At 47.2% G+C, this 16866-nt stretch overlaps 1 protein-coding gene across 23 annotated transcripts in view; it reads left to right on the top strand.

Moving 5' to 3' along the window:
- The window catches only part of Pknox2 (PBX/knotted 1 homeobox 2), a 262470-nt gene that overhangs the window by 236389 nt on the left and 9215 nt on the right, over positions 1 to 16866 (top strand). For 22 of the 23 annotated variants that reach the window (XM_039082131.2, XM_039082142.2, XM_039082143.2 and 19 more), the window contains 3 exons: positions 6830 to 6959; positions 7423 to 7520; positions 8288 to 8407. The exons of the other annotated variant lie outside the window; for it this stretch is intronic. In XM_039082131.2, the coding sequence (XP_038938059.1) occupies positions 6830 to 6959; positions 7423 to 7520; positions 8288 to 8407 (348 nt within the window). The remainder of the gene's footprint in view (positions 1 to 6829; positions 6960 to 7422; positions 7521 to 8287; positions 8408 to 16866) is intronic. 23 annotated transcript variants of the gene reach the window in all.

Here is a 16866-nt window from a genome sequence, read left to right as displayed (position 1 = left end):
CTTTTTCCAGCCCTGAGGAGATATATTTTGATGTTGACTATTATAGCCAACTGCTGGTTATTTTAAGGAGAAATAGGGATATATGCAAGAGGGTCAGTGCTAGAGACACATTGCAGGGCGAATTAATCGGGCTTTTATGGCTACAACATAAACTGGCAAGAAAGGAGCCCCTGCAGCACGGAATGAGCTCTTCCTGTCACAAACATAGTGTACACCAAAAAAAGTGTCTATGTATGACATTTAATTTATCCCTCACAAGGCTTCAGATGGACTTTACATTTCCTTTTGATGCCCAAGGAAGGAGAAAAAAAAATGAGACTGACCCAACACTACACACTAAGTGGCGAAAGTATGTATGGTTACTGTAGAACCTATGTTCTTATAATATAGTTACACACAAAGGAGAACAAGGTTTCCCGCCCCAGGTTAGGCACGCAATGACTGTAACCCAGGGACACAGAGGCTAGAGGTGACATAATGGGTGACTGTGAAGCTTGAATTTGGATTTGGTGACTGACCGGAAGAGGGGGAAGGAAGTATGGAGCAAGCACAATCCTCATATGCTGGGCTTAGTAGCCCATAAGTAACCAGCTCTTAGCTCCGGGACACCCCAGCAGCCTGTGGAAGGCACCGATGGCCCATCTCTCCCTCACAAGGGTAGGCTTCTCTCTGACACGCAGCTCTGCTTTTCCAAAGTTACCCGGGAGGTGGAAGGCAGTACGATCCAGTCACTCCTGCCAAGGCCCTAGGATTTCTGGCCCCATGCTTGATCCTCTTGAGGATGTGACCTGTGGCTTTCCAGATGAGGTGGGGACATCGGGAGTATCACCACTTAGACAGGAAAGCAACACCCCAGACCAAGGAGGCAAGAAGTGGATTTGTGCTGCCCGACTCGGCCACAGCAGTAGAGCTGTGGCTTCGGTTGGGCCTCAGAGTGTGTAGTTCTTGCTGGGCGGGTGAAACCTGAGAGCCCCACTCGGTGCTCCTTCCGGGAAGGAATGTTCCTTAAGAGCAGCAGCTGCTGCTTGTCCCCACAGGCCTGGACTCCCTTTCCCTTGAGGCCAAAGCCCCCAGCTGGGGTGGAACAGGACAGGATTAGATGGTTTGTTTATGTGTGCGTGACTTCCTTGCTTCTCCTCCTCGGTCTAAGGCTGGACTCTGGCTGTGATAGAACAATGGGACTCTTCCAGAAAGGGTGTCTGGGGACAGAGGTGACCTCCTCAACCACCGAGACATGCCTACAGCCCAGCCGGACCACAGATCTATGAAGCATCTAGCCCGCACTCCAACGTGCGCTAGGCACAGTGTCAAAGGAAGAGCCAGCCTTCTTTTCCTCAAAAACCAATTCCCAAGCTAAGACAACAGACATCTGCACAAGAGGGAACCTTTCTGTGTGCTCTGTGTGAGGTGATAGGAAGTATGGAAGGGTCAGGACTGTCCATGCCCATGCCTAGAAAGGTGGGACAAGCTCTCCAGTGAAAGTGGACACTGAAGTGCTCTCCCCCTCAGGCCAAGCAAGTAAGTCTTGGCAGAAGCCATCTAGGAGGGGTTGGGGAGCCAGTCTGAGGCTATGGATCTGCAGAGACCCCTAGTGGCCAGGGCAAGGATGACAGGTTCTGGGCCCTGTATCTGGGTCCAGTCCCTTAATCCTTTCATTGGAATCCTTGAGACCATCATTGGCTTTTTTTCTTAATCCTTAGATGCAAGAAATTTTGCAAGGTCATCCAGTGTATCTCCCTGTTTCAGGGACAACCTAGTAAGATAACATTTCCAAATATTTCAAAATATAGTCAAGAGGAAGGTTTCCATCATTTCTTTTTGTCACACTTCAGTTTTTTACCCCACTGTATGTGTGTGTGAGTGAGTGCATGTGTATGTGTGCATGTGTATGTGTGCCTATGTGTGTATGCATGAATGTGAGCATGCATGTGTGAGAGTGTGAGTGCCCGTGTGTCTGTGCACATATGTGCATGTGTGTGAGCATGCATATGTGAGAACGTATATGTATGCCTGTGTGAGATTGCATGTGTGTGCATATGGGCATGTGCATGAATGTGTGAGTGTGAGCATGCATGTATGTGTGTGTGTGTGTGTGTGAGAGAGAGAGAGAGAGAGAGAGAGTGTGTGTGTGTGTGTGTGTTTCCCAGAAATCTCCTCTGTAGGTGGAAAATAACTTTCTGGGCATCTCAGGCCCTTTCCCTATTAAGAGTGAAATCAGAAATCTCAGGAGAGGGACAACTCTTCCAGCTGACATCAGACCACAGATTTTATAGTTACAATCAGCTTTCATGTGCCCCATTACCCCAAGAACACACTCTCAAGAGCCATCCCAGAGCTCCTCTTGTTTCTTAGTAAACCCCTTTCTCTGAAGAAGTCATCCTTTTTGTTCCAAAAATGAGACTTGGAGTAAAACCGATGACCACTGATGTCTATAAGATGATCACAGGGGTGAGGGCGTTGCAGGTGGCACATGCTCCCTGCTTTTGTAAAGTTGCTGCTCCCCCTTGCCCAGCCCCTTCTGAGGGACTCATTGCCTCTACATCTCAAATAAATGGTGTGGGGGGTGTTCTAAACCCCCTGTGGAGCCCGGGCTTCCGGTGGCTCTCCAGAGTTCTTGGGCTGGACGAGCTGCTTTCAGTGGGACGTGAGACTGGATGCTGGAAGTGTCACTTACTCTGTGACCACTGTGCTTCTCCGCTCCCTGTGGGTGTCCCTCTGTGAGTGTACACAGCAGCTGCCTGGGTCTGAAGTCAGATAAGCCTCCAGGAAGCTGTTGAGGAGACAACAATACCGTGTATTTAGCCAATAGATTCTTCCCCAGGGCTTTCACCGCTGCCACAGTGGCTTCTTCGAAAAATGACTGAGACTGTCCGTAGAGAGTCAGAGCTGCCTTGTCGCCGTTCCACGAAGCTACAGACGAATGTGCAACCTGACATCATTGCAAAGTGGAGTCTTTGCCCTCTTCTGAGATGGGGGCTCTACTTAGATTCCTGAGGCTCAGTGCCAAGTTGCAGGGGTACGTCAGACGAGACCAGTGGAGGCATATGACAAGGTCTGTTCTGTCCTGTCTAGGTGTGCAGCCCTGGCTCAACTTCAATGACTAAGTAAAGAACACAAAGTCTCTGGGGCTTTGAGCACAGGTTTAACCCCTGCTCTGCCACTCAAGCGACTACGATCATATGAAGTAGGAAATAAATCATTAGACAGCTAACGGTGCTGGGAAGTGTGTTTGCAGCAGGACCTGTGGATCTAACTCCAAAGTTGGCTTCCTCTGTTAGCCTCTACCATACACACAAGGCTAGGAGACCTATAACTATTTAAGTCAGGCAGGTCTCTTCCACTCTTTGGATTCTAATCCTTTCAAGGAAAATGTGCTGGTCTCTCTCTTGTTGACCCTGTAGGGTGATGGTGATGGTGACATGAAATCAAGGGTCAGATTAGCATCCTTCAATATTCATGTGTATGGTGAATTGGTAGTCTTCACATCTGTCTGAAAGCTTTGAAAAATAGATTGCCGAGGGTCTGATTTGGTACACCTGGGTGGACTGGAGAGATGGCCCAATGGTTAGGAGCATGTGCTGCTCTTGCAGATAGCCTGAGTCCATTCCCAGCAGGTGATTCACAACTGCCTATAACTCCAGCTCCAGGGGAAGCCATGGCCTCTTCTGGGTTTTGAGAGCACCTGCACATCATGTGCATGTAACTGCACATAGATATGCACATCCACGTATAATTCAAAATAAAATATATCTTTTTAAAAAAAAATCCTAGGCCTCAGGAGGTTTGTGAAGCAGCCCTGCTTGCCGATGTGGGAGATGAACACCAAATGCAGAGAGGCCAGCCCTTTGCTTTCTCTTGCTTGCCCCAGCTAAGATGTTGCCAACCCTAGCCTTGCCTGCGGTCTCTACTCCTGAAGTTTTCCATTCTATCCCTTTGCTGGTGTACTTTGGCTGCTTCTTAGCACCTCACAGCCAAACAACAAGAGAAGGGTGGAGAAGAGTAAGGGAGAAAATGATCCAAACCAGAACAAATATTCCCTTTAGTTCCCCAGACCAAGTAAATGGGGATGGAGGCTCTCCAAGCCACAGGGTTTGAGTAAGCTAGTGAGGTGTCCAGGTAGGGCTCTGTCTTTGGCTACAAAACTGTGTGTGCACTACCTGAATCCCAGAAGGCATATTTTATACTTATGGTACTTTTCTTTGCATTGTCCTAACCATGCTGGACACTTCAGGGGAAGAGTGTCTTGGAGAAGTCTTTATATTTAAGAGTCTCATTTATCTCCACCCTTATCTCCACCAGCATGGCTGACTCCAAATGAAAGATTATTGAATAACTACTTCCATTGGCTTTAGACCTAATGACACTGGGGTCTCCTTCTGTAAAATCTGCCTTATAAGTTCACTTCTGCTTCAGCCATCTTTAGTACTAGTTCTGTCCCATGGGAATAGTTGTCTTGGATGCTGGCACCAGATCTCAAGCCTCAAGTCTGGAAACTCAGGCTTTGAGAGCTCCTTGATGCTAGTTTGAACCAACACTGTAATGAAGGATGGGAGGCAGGCCTCCAGAAGGGTGCAATGTGATTCCCAAGAGGACCTTCTTCTTTATGCTGTTCCTGGACTTGGGGTTGTTTTCATCTTCCATAGGTAGGATTCAAGGAGCCTCTTGAAGTCCAAACTAGGTATTCAGTATTTGTGGCTGATGGTAGGGGAGAGCTGAGTTTGATTCCCGTGGCTGCCAGTCAGTTGTGTGACGTTGGGTGAGCCAGCAGAACCTCTGGACCTTATTTTCTTTCTTTTACCCCCTCAGGATGTTGGTATGTGCGATGGCTTTTTGCAGCTTCTAGGCTTCTGCATGCCAAGCTCAGTCTTAAAGTCCAGCTGTGTGGCTGGACAGATCAAAAGAGGACTCTCACTGGTGGGAAGCTCTCACAGAGGGGGGAAGCCAAGGCAAGAGCTGCCCTCGCCCTTCCCCAAGGTCACCAATGCCAAGAAGAACTTAGAATAGAATTGAATCCTCTTGCTTCACCCTCCTGGAGAAGCTGATCCAGACACCCCATGGGGCAGTGGTTGGCATAGAGGACTGGGCCCCAGGCCCTGGTCCTGCTTATCTATAGGTTTTGCTCCAGCACCCCCTGGACCAGAAATGTAAGAGTGGTAACTTGGGAGGAGACACAGAGGGGGATTCAACAGCCGGAGACTCAAGGCAGACTCAGAAATGGGTGCTATCCCCTGTTTCCCTCAAGGTGTTGGTGACTTGTGTGGTGCCACAGTGGAAGGAACAGGATTGTGACTGTACTCTGTGACATTTTCCTTTCATTTGTAACTACCAGTAGGAAGTTGTTGGCTAGAGCTGTCTTCTAATCATGGGTATCTCCTCAGTCCAGATTCCAAGCTCCCCCTGAAGGCCACGGACCCAAGCTTCTTAAAGTCCTGAAATAAAAGCAGAGAAGTGGATCCATCCCCACCCCATGTTTACTTCATTTTCATGGCCACATACCTGTCTCCAGTTCTTTACTACTCCTGTCTTATTATCCCAGCCTTAAGCTTTGAGATGTGGGCCTTAGTGACCGTTGGATTCATTTGGTTCATTAACTAAATCAAGCTGGGTATTCTGATGGGGATCTGAGGCTGGGAAGAGCTGAGAGAGGCAGGCTGGGCTGCCAAGCTTCCCTCCTGTGTACCTCATCGCCCTCGTTCCTGCTCTCTCCAAACCTAAATACACCCATCTCTGACACATTTAGTTCCTCTTTCATAAATCTTGTAAGCACCCTGCCACCGTGCACAGGTGCCCAGAAAGTAGGGTGGGCCCATTGCTTCATCCTGAAGACCTGAAGCTAAGCCTTCTTCAGGTGTCAGGAGACCCTCAACATCAAATCTAAGGACTTTTTCATTGACCACTAGAAAGCAATGATGAAGGGAACAAGACATCAGGAAAAAAACCTCGTTTACTTGGCTGCCTTGGCTCCTGCCAAAACAAACTGGTTAGCAATCTGGGCAAAGGAGATTCGGTTCCCAGTATAATTTTGTTTTGAGAATTCAGGGAAGACAGAAGAACCTATAACATGGGCTAAAGTCAAGGTTTCTATGGGATGCCATTGGAAGACAGGTTATACAGTGATACAAAGTGACTTTATTATTTTTAAATAAATATTTTAGTATCATAATATAGGCACTAAGAACGTACAAAGACGAATCACTGGGGAGATGAGGGTGTAGCTTAGGTGGTAGAACACTTGCCCAGCACTGAATGTGCACGAAGCCCAGCACTGCAAAGAATGAATAAGCAAACAGATAAAACATTGGAAGTTGTTTTGTGATGGAGATACATGAAGAACAGAAGTGCTGGAGGAGGGGAGGGCCAGGGGGAACCTCTGGGCGGTTGAGCCTGCATCTGAGTGAGTGTTGAGCAGGTGAATGGAGGCTCTCTGCAAGTCAGAACCACCTGGGGAGTTTTAAAACTCCGAAGCCTGGAACATACTCTGACTCATTAAAGAGTTGTCTCTGGGCCTGGAACCCAGAGCTCCATCCTTGCGGATTCCAAGATGTAGCCAAAGGGAGACCCACGGGTTTAGGGGTTCATTTGTGCCTCTGTAGCCAATGGGACGAAATGTAAGTGAAGGACTATTATGGGCCTTTGGTTTATTTAAAGATTGGGACTTCTTATATTCACTCCTTTTTAGAAGTCCTAAGAACTGCCTTCTGGTTTGTGTTTGAGAGGAACAGGAGTTGGGGTCGGGGTCGGGGGACCAGAAAGGGAAGGGAAGACTTTGGAACTGAAGCATCTAAGCTCTTGGGGACATCATCGCAAACTACCCCTCCCTTACTGCCAGGACCTCCTGCAGAATTCCCCCAATTCCATGTCTGGAGTCTCCAATAACCCCCAGGGAATTGTGGTCCCAGCCTCAGCACTCCAGCAGGGCAACATCGCCATGACAACCGTCAACTCACAAGTCGTGTCAGGTTGGTGCAGGGTTCTGGGGGATTGTGGGAAGCATCTTGGGAGAAGGGGTGCCCCCTAGGAAAATCTGGGATGAGGGAGTGTCCTCTGCTAAGGGAAGGACTTCCAGCTTAGTTTCTTGACAGAAGTGTTCTGCACATAGTGAGCACCGAGACCTAGTCATGATGGGTTGGAACAAATTTAAGTAAAAAAATCTCATGATTTCCCTCCACCCCCTACACACACACACACACACACACACACACACATTCAAGACTGAGGAAGGCCTTGTCCTTCCTCCTCACTATCTCCCACCAAAGGTTCTGCTTTTTCTACTGGACATCATCTCTTACCTCACCCACTCCCCTACTACAAGGGGTGCAAACTACCCCAAGAGTTTTCACATGAGACTGCCAAGCAACTGGGGACCCTGTTTGGCCTTTTTACCTCGGTGTCAGGGGACCCCAAAACTGGTTGTCTCCTCAGGTGGAGCCTTATATCAACCGGTTACCATGGTAACCTCCCAGGGTCAGGTGGTCACCCAAGCAATCCCCCAGGGAGCCATCCAGATCCAGAACACACAGGTGAGTGTGTGTAGGTGTGTGCACTTGTGCATGGACAACAGAAGGCACCTGTGATTGTTTACTGTCTGCTGGGCACTGCGGCAAATGGCTCACTTAATCCTCACCTCTAAGACACTGCTCTCTGGACAGGAAGCTCGATCTAAGCATTTTTTTTTTTAATCAGCTCTGGGGATTTTGCTGCCTCCAGAGTTTACATCAAAGGACCCTGCATTCCCTGTGCTTGGTCACCAGCTCCAACTTGTCTGTACCTCAGTGATATAGAGGTCAGATCTCTGGAAAGATCTTAAGTCAGACACCCACGATCTGATATTAACTGTGATCTTGCATATGTCTCCTTACCTCTCTGAGCCTGAGTTCTTATCAATAAAGAAGGATTAATACTGTCACAGCCATCCTACACAGCTGTGATGAGGATTAACCATGGTGAGAGACAGGAAAGTGCTTAGCAAACTGTAAAGTATCACAGAAATGCTAATAACTACTGGATGGTTTATGGCAAACTCTCATCTTCAGTACTCTCTGCATGACCCTTTCTGCTGTTTTCTCTCTCATCCCCCCTTTCCCCTTATCCCCTCACTTCAAGCCTCATCTCCATTCTCTGAGGGGGTAGTATGGGGTGAGAGGAAAAGGTGACCTCCCCAGGGCCCCAAGAATAACTTGGGAAAAGGGGGTTGGCAGTGAGAAAGTGCCATTACTATGGCAACGGGTCCCTAGCCACTGGCCTCACAGGCTGCTGATGCTGACTTTTTTCTTCACGTGCCCTGAAGGTTAACCTTGACCTCACCTCCCTCCTGGACAATGAGGATAAGAAGTCCAAGAACAAACGAGGAGTCTTGCCCAAGCATGCCACCAATATAATGCGTTCTTGGCTCTTCCAGCATCTCATGGTGAGTGTGTGTGTGTGTGTGTGTGTGTGTGTGTGTGTGTGTGCGTGCATGCTGGGGTTGTGGAATCACAACAGGGGCCGATAAACAGCCCACTGCACAGGTGTCACACTCTGCATGCAGAGACTGCGGTCTCAGAAAAAGGCTATGCTGGATCATCAGCTATGGGGCAGATCGATGGAGACTTAAGTGGGACCTAGAGCCCAAGGACTTCTGAGTACTTGCTGCTACTACTAGCTCAGAAAGTTGGAGGGGAGGGAGAGGAACACAGGAAGTGATAGAGACCAACATTCTGAAGAGGGTTAAGCACTGGGCCAGTATATAACACTTTCTCCATCCCAGAAGCAGCGTATGTTGGCATGGTCCTTCCACAGCCAGTTACTTCATGTGGTAGATTTGAACGATGAGGTGGGAGAGGCCCCTGGGCTTCCAAAGTCAGAATTCAGAGCTTCTGCTGCGCTAAATGGAAGATGTCTAGGCAATTCTATCAAAATGAGCACACATGGTAGCCATCCTCTACAGACCATGGCTGAGCCATACCGGCAGAAGCTTCAAGAGCAGCATAGTCGCCTGTGCACAGGCAACCTTCTCACCCCCCAGCTCCAGTGGAGACATTGAAAAGTTCCTAGAGACCAGATACAGTAGAGGAAAGACAGGCTTGAAGACAGGTGCATCAGGTATAGACTTTTTTTCTATAGTGGTATGATCATTCCAGTGGTATTTATTTCTCAGAGTGGTGTAAGTTCAAAGAGTTCAAACATACAGAGCTACAAGGTCGCCCCTTAATTAGCTGTTCACTGGGCATGGTGGTGCTACATGTCCAAGTACTTGGTAGGCTGTGGCAGAAAGAGCATGAGTTCAAGGCTGGCCTGGGCTATATATAGCAAGACCCTACCTAAAAACAACAAAAAGAAATTCTTCCCTTTTGTACCTTCTACTACAATGAATGAAGAGTGAAGTTGTATACGGCTTGGTTTCGTTGATTTTGCTTTTGAGACGGTCTTACTGTGATGCCCTGGCTGGCCTCAGACTCATGATCGTCCTGCTGCAATCTCCCAAAATGGTGGCTTTACAGCTGTGTGCTACCACACTGAGTGTGAATCAAGTTTTTTGTTTAAGGCCAAGTCCCTGTCTTTGTGAAATCTTAGAGGTGAGTGTGATGTGTGAGGCCGATGTGTCATTTTGATTTAAAGTTCATGCTATTTTGCTGTCCTCTGACACTGAGCATAACCGTCCTATAGTGTTTGCTGCAGGTGTGGGTGCATCTACATATATACATAGTCTCTCCAGCTGTGGCAACTGTCCTAAGAATAGGGACTGTGCGTCATTCTTAAAGCCTTGATGCACAGTGCATGACCTTGGGACTTACTGGGTCTTCATTCCATGTTGAAATGTTTGGGAAAATTTGGGCTCAACAAAATTTTAAGAGTGTGTGTGTGTCTGAGAGAGAGAGAGAGAGAGAGAGAGAGAGAGAGAGAGAGAGAGAGAGAGGAATTGGTTGCACAGGGGGTGGGGTGCAATTCGTATTGCATGCATATAAAGACCAGTGCCTTCTTCTATCACTCTTCTTAGTTTTTGAGACACAGTCTTTCACAGAACCTGCAACTTGCTGGTCAGCAAGGGAATCCCCAGGGTCCCCTTGTGTCCAACCCCACAGTGTTGGGGTTATAAGCAAGGTGTGGTGATACACTCGTTTAATCTCAGTATTCAAAGGCAGAGGCAGGCAGAGTTCTGTGAGTTCAAAGCCAGCCTGGCTTATGTAGCAAGTCCTAGGCCAGCTGGGGCAGCAGAATGAGACCATGTCTGAAAAGAAACACTCAGCGCTAGAGTTGCAGATAAGCTACCACTCCCAGCTTAATTCATTGGTTCTAGGGATCCAGATTCTGGTCCTCATCCACTTTACCCATTGATCAATCTCCCCAACCCTTTAGTTTTTATTCACTTGGTAGATTGTAAGAAGGATAAGGTTTGAGACTTGGTCCAAACAGCTGAGCTCTAAATTACCCTTGATATTGTCATTGTTGCTTCAAGAACCAACCCTGGGGCTATAATTCTTGGGAAATCCCACTCATGGTTCCCGTAGACTGGTCAGGTACTGTCTGTGAGCTTTAGGAGAGAAAAGAAGGAGTGAAGGACAAACAGACATCCAGGTACCATAAATGTTCTGTCTCCAGCTAAGTTAGGACAACTAGTTTAGGGACTGGTTAATTTGAAAGGCTAGCTAAGAAAGGACCAGCCACCCAAAAGGCATGGTTTATGCTAATCTAAAAGATATACATATATTCATTTGCTAATTTTGGTAGGGAGCCAACATCTTTTTCTTACTAAACTGTATCATTTTACTTGCATAAAACTTTCTTAGAATAAAACATCTTCAAATTCTAACTTCATGTCAAGTGGATAAGAACATTGACTTTGGGGATCTAATCTAGTTAGAGGATCTTCGTAGATCTTCATTCCAGTCTCTAGTGTGTACCCACCCAATCTGACCCAAAATGAGAGCATTTTCTCTGTCTGTCTCTCTGTCTCTCTGTCTCTGTTCCTCTGTCTGTCCCTCTGTCTCTCTGTCTCTGTTCCTCTGTCTGTCTCTCTGTCTCTGTTCCTCTATCTGTCTCTCTGTCTCTGTTCCTCTGTCTGTCTCTCTGTCTCTGTCTCTGTGTCTGTCTGTTGGTCTGTCTGTCTGTCTGTCTTTTGAGACAGGGCTTCTCTGTGTAGTCCTGACTGTCCTGGAACTCATTTTGTAGACCAAACTGGCCTCAACTCAGAGATCCACCTGCCTCTGGCTTCTGAGTGCTGGGATTAAAGGTGTCCTCCGCCACCACCCAGCAGAAGTCAGTATTTTAAAGCAAATTTGAGTCTCACAGAATCAAAGGCTTGTGTGTAGCTGGCATGCACCAGTCTGGATATAAGCACGGTTGACTTTCTGATAAGCTGTAAATGTGGCTGGTGAGGCTTCCACAAAGTGCTCCATTCTTCCCCAGGCTGGGTCTGAAGTCAGGGTAATTTTATAGGCGATACACAGAACCTCCCATAATCTGCCACCTTGGCTCGTGGGATTCTGAACACTTCTATAAACATGAGCTTTTCCTCCTGCCAATCCTTTAGTCAGTGTAGTGTTTTCCTCTTGCTTCTTTCCCCTGCCACAGGCCTCTTGTTGTTTGCACTGTTCTGTGGCATGAGCAGTTGCAGACATGCATTGGGATGACATAAAGCACCTGAGGTGCAAGGTTAACTCCAAGAGTCTTTTAGCTACAAGGCTGAAAAGAGATGGGGACACTGCCATCCTTACCTGCTGGTTCCCACTCCCTGAAGAATATGATGACATATTCTTGCTATTTCGTTTTGGGCAAAAGAGGCTAAACTCCAGCTGGAAGCAATAGGTCCATGGGAACCCATGTCATGCAGGAAGAAAGTCACCTTTCCTCCTCTGTGACTGTAATACCACTCCTGTTACTTCTGACACCTGTCAGTCATCCTGAGCTGTCAGCAGTTCTACTCACCTCCATTCCTAAACTTGATGATCCTCTGTGTGCCAGGAGGTCTTGGAGAAGAGCCCAAGCCCCAGCAGGATCCATTATGCCCCATCCCAGCCAGTTTATACTCAGCACTTTAGCATATCATCTCATTTAATTCACACAAGCACCCCGGCAGATAGATCCTACTGTCCCAAGTTACCAGTGATAACCAGGTTCAGAGAAGGCTCAGGTTCCACGAGATCACACTGATAAGGCCAGGCGGGAATCGAACCCACAGCAGTGTGACCCAAGCTTCTAATCTCCCACTCATTTAGCTCTTCTGCCTTCATGCTGATGTCACGGAGCAGATATGCAATGCTCACACCAAAGTCTGGGCAAAGTGAAGCTGTGCCCCTAACGTCTCTCTCTGCCACAGACCTGTGGGAGAGTTGTGGGACTTTTATGCATGCAGGCTCAGGTTTTAGACCTCGGAGTAAAGCTGCCTCACACCCACCCATCTGTTTCATCAGGCTGGTGTGGCTTGAAGCCAGGGCTCAGCTGTGCTCCACCTACTCCCACCTTCATCCCAGCCACACAGAGCCTTGCTCCGGGGCCTCTTATGAACCCTGGTGTGGTTAAAACAAAAAAACAACAACAAAACAGAGGAAAGGGAGGCACCAGGGGCTTCCTCTATATGACTTTTTAAATGGAAATGTCATATATCATAAAATTTACTCTTCAAAATACATGATTCCAGAGTAGGGGTATGTGGTTCAGTTCATAGAGTGCTTACCTACCAAGACAGATTCCCAGCACGGACTATACTGGGCATGGATTCCTAGCACCCAGAAAAAGTGGAGGCAAGAAGAGAAGTTTTAGGCCAAAGCAAGTTTCAGCTACACAGGTTCAAGACCAGCCTGGGCTGAAGATAATCTGGCTCCAAAATAAAAACGATAACATAGGTTTTGGTATATTTACACCCTTGCACAATCATCACACCTCCCTAATTTCAGATGTTTTCCTTCTTCCAAAAGAAATTCCACAGCCTTTAGCCAACACCCCCAGCCTCTAACCACTTGGACTCTACTGCACAGCTCTATGGATCAGCCCTTCCAGAATTCTCACTCAAGTAGACCACAAAGTGGTCTTCAAGACTGTGTTCATTTAATCCATCATGAGCAGGGGGCACAGCTCAGTGGTGGAATACTTGCCAAATTAGTATCACATGGTCAAGGTCTATCCTTGTAGGAAGCACTGTCATTTTATCTTGGGCTGACAGCGCTCCACCGTGTCTAGATCATGTCAAGTTTATTCCTTCTCAGTTAAGGGACATTTTAGCTGTTTCCACCTTGGACTCTGAGGAACACTACTATGAATGGCTTATGGACCTAGCAGAATTTCTGAGAGTCTTCATCAGCTTCCCAGCTATCTTACTGCACCCCTAGTGCCTTGCATGCTAGGCTCAGGGTCTGGGAGAAACTGGCTAAACACCCAGGTGTAACCCATGCCCCGTACAGGATTCCTGGCCAACGAGGGCAATGAAAATGAAAGCCAGCCAGTTGCCACTGCACCTTGATGGTGTTGTCAACCACCCCACAGATATTCTTTGCATTCTCTGCCATCTTGCTAGGCAGAGCTCTATTCGAAGCCTTGAAGGAATTATGTAGATGGGGTCTTGTCACCAGCTCACTGGCAGGACCCACCTGTCCCCTAGATATAGACATAGCGATGTGTTCTACAGAGAGTCTGCAGTCTCTTGAGTAGGACGTAGTACTTGGTGGCCAGAGGACCTGGAGTGAGTTCTTTGACCTCTCTAAGCCTATTTCCTCTGATGGAAAATAAGAATACAGCATCCAGCTTGAGGGGGCTGTGGTTAGGGTAGAACATGGTGTGAGATGCTTTAGATGGCACAGGCTCAGCTACTGCTTCAGATGCTTCCGGTATCGCTCTGGAGGTCCTCGTAGTATGACTTGTCTTAGACTGGTCTGCAAAATCAGCAAAGTGACAAAAGGTTCATTCTTGTTTTTTGTCACTTTCCCTTCGTGCTCTTATTGTCTGACGTCCCACTGGTCAAATGTCCGTTTTTAAGTTACACTGTGAGAAGCAGGTACCTGTGGGAAGGCCGAAAAGGCCACCAGTCATTCCCACTTTGCCATGAATTAGTTCAAGGTCAGATTTCCTACTCTCCTCCCTATTCAGCTAAGATTAGTTGCATGTAAAGAATGCCCATCTCGGGTGGAGAATACTTTGCTAACATGATATCTGGAGGAGTCAAGGTAGGATGGGTTGCCAGAGGAGGATCTAGAAGTTGTGCTAAATTTCCTATGCCCTGTCTCTTTTAATACCGCAAGGAATGCTTTATTTACATCAAAGACTTATTCAAGGAATTTGATCCTGAAGACCTAGGGGTCTGAATGTCCCCAATGAAGAATCCTGACTGTGTGATGATACAGGAGACTAGCATGTATGCAAAATGCTGGGAAGTGAGTGGGAGACTTGAAAAAGGAACAGCAAGATGGCTTAGCATGTAAGGTGCCCACCACCAGGCCTGACAGCCTGAACTGGGCAATCCCAGAACAAACTGGATAGAACCAACTCCCACAGGTTGTCTTCTGACCTCCACACATTCACACACACACACACACACACACACACACACACACACACACACACACACAGGCCAACCTAATCTAGACAATTCCACAATTAAGATTCTCTTCCCAGGTGATTCTAGATTGTGTAAAGTTGACAAAGCTAATTATGTATTGAAGATGATTGGTAATGTATTCTATAGCTCAGTGACTAGCAGCAAAGATGGACTAGCCTGGTTCAGGACAGGGAATATGGACCCTGCCACTGACTTGCCCCTTACTGTTTGCATAACTACAGCTGGTTGTTATAGTCTCCTGAGATTCCATAGTGGGCATTCTACATGCTGTAAGTAGTAAAAGGTAGCCAGCTGTTGTGGGTATCCAACAGGAGTAGTAACTGTTGTCAACAGGTGGGACGTGTTCCCAGATACTTCTGTATAACTTTATAGGAATCTGCTTGAAAGCATAGAAAGGCAGGTGGAGTTCAACAGAAAACTGTCAGAACCATCTAATCACCCTGCACTCTGAGGGACATGAAGGTGACACTGTAGAGCCCAGTGCCCCAGTCTTTTCAGAATAGTACAATCATTGGTTAACCTGCAAGTGGAGACCAGTCAGGGATCTTTGGCCAATCCATGTCCCCAAGTCATAGCAAGGGTAGGGCATCGTTGTCTTTACACACCTGCACCTTCTTGGACTCCAGAGGGAGAGGCTGGGCTCTACGACTCTTTGGGTTCTGAGCAGTTCAGCGGTCCATCGGAAGACATATACAACCTCACAGCATCCCTAAGAAACCTGAGACTGATTAGAAGAAAACACACGTATACACAGAACTTAAAGCAGGCCTCAAGGATGCAGAAAAGGAAGCCTTTCAGGAAAAGGGAACAAGATGCTCCTGCACAGAGGGCAGGGGGCTCCAACTGGCTGCCAACAGACAACCTGTAGCTTTTTCAAGGCAAGAGCTCATGTGCCAAGCTGAAGAGTTCTCTTTCCCCTTCTAATCTCTTTTTAACAAACACAAACAGAAATATGACAGGAACTATCCTAAGTACGCTGAGACTGGTAGAATGGTTTCCTAACCTTGCAGGAAGAAAAAAAATGCCCAAGGTCTAGAGCTACTGAGAGACCAAGTCCAGGATCCAAACCATGTAGAAAACTATATTCTCACCCACACTCCTAGGGCTACCTCTGTGACCCCCCTAGAGAAGCAGGGTATCTTGATAGACTTGAGGTATCCCCTGTTGCCTGCCCCTCAAACAGTCAACAATCAAGGAACAGCAGTAGTGTGACTTGCCTCCAGGAAGAATTCCCAGGGGGAATCAGAGAATCCACCTGTCCGCCTTTGTACCTGAAGACACCCCCTCCCAAACCTCCATGGAGATTCATTCAATGAGTACACACCTCGCACTATATTCTCTGTGCAGATGGAGGATAAAGAGAAACATCATTCCTTTTCTCAAAAAAACTGACAATCTGTCTCTTTAGGGTGTCAGATAACAAGTCACCCTTATAGTGGGAGACAACCTAGGGAGGCAATCTAGGGGAATCTACTTGAATCCAGAAGAAGGAGCCTAGGTGGACTAAAGATAAACAGGAGGGGGGGACAGAAGCAAGCTAAGAAGAACATCCTCATTGCAGTGGGATGAATGGGTTGGAGTAGAAACCAGAGGGAGAAAGAATAGCTTATGACTTAAAACAGGAGGTAGGATGATTTTACAGTGGAAAACTATACAGCAACAAAACCAAATAACTACAGCCATGGTGGACGAACAAATAGCATTATTAGTAAGATGTTCGAAACCTAGACAGAAATGTTGCACGTGACTGTAATCCCAGCACTCAGGAGATTGAGGAGGCAGGGGGACCAGAAAGAAGTCCGAGGTCATCTTCAGTTATGCAGTGAGTGAGTTCATAACCAAGCTGAGCTACGTGAGACCTCATCTCAAAGAAAACAAAACAAAACAAACAAAAAACCAAGTCAAAAGCTGAGCCATCATGTTGCAGGATAGGATACATACAGAATGACCTACAGACATTTGTTTTTTGTTTTTTTGTTTTTTTTTCTTTTTTTCCTAGAGCTGGGGACTGAACCCAGGGCCTTGTGCTTGCTAGGCAAGTGCTCTACCACTGAGCTAAATCCCCAACCCCCCTACAGACATTTAAGGAGGTGGTTTTCATAAAAATTTTATCTTTGGGAGAGTGCTTGGAAAGAAGTAGATGAAGCTCCCAGGGTGGGAGTGGTCTCCCATCTTTTGACCTGGGGGTGGATGGGTATGGAGCATTTGCTGTGTGACAGTGGGTGAGACTGCTTAGCTCTCAGTGCCTCTCTTTGTGTTTGTTTTTTAAAGGGTGGTGGAAAAAACAAGAAAGAATGAGCATTCTAAACATGGCAAGTGCTGCCAGAGGAAGCCCATGG

Source organism: Rattus norvegicus, chromosome 8, assembly GCF_036323735.1.
Source record: "Rattus norvegicus strain BN/NHsdMcwi chromosome 8, GRCr8, whole genome shotgun sequence".
NCBI lineage: Eukaryota > Metazoa > Chordata > Mammalia > Rodentia > Muridae > Rattus > Rattus norvegicus.
This window is presented reverse-complemented; position numbering and strand designations above follow the sequence as displayed.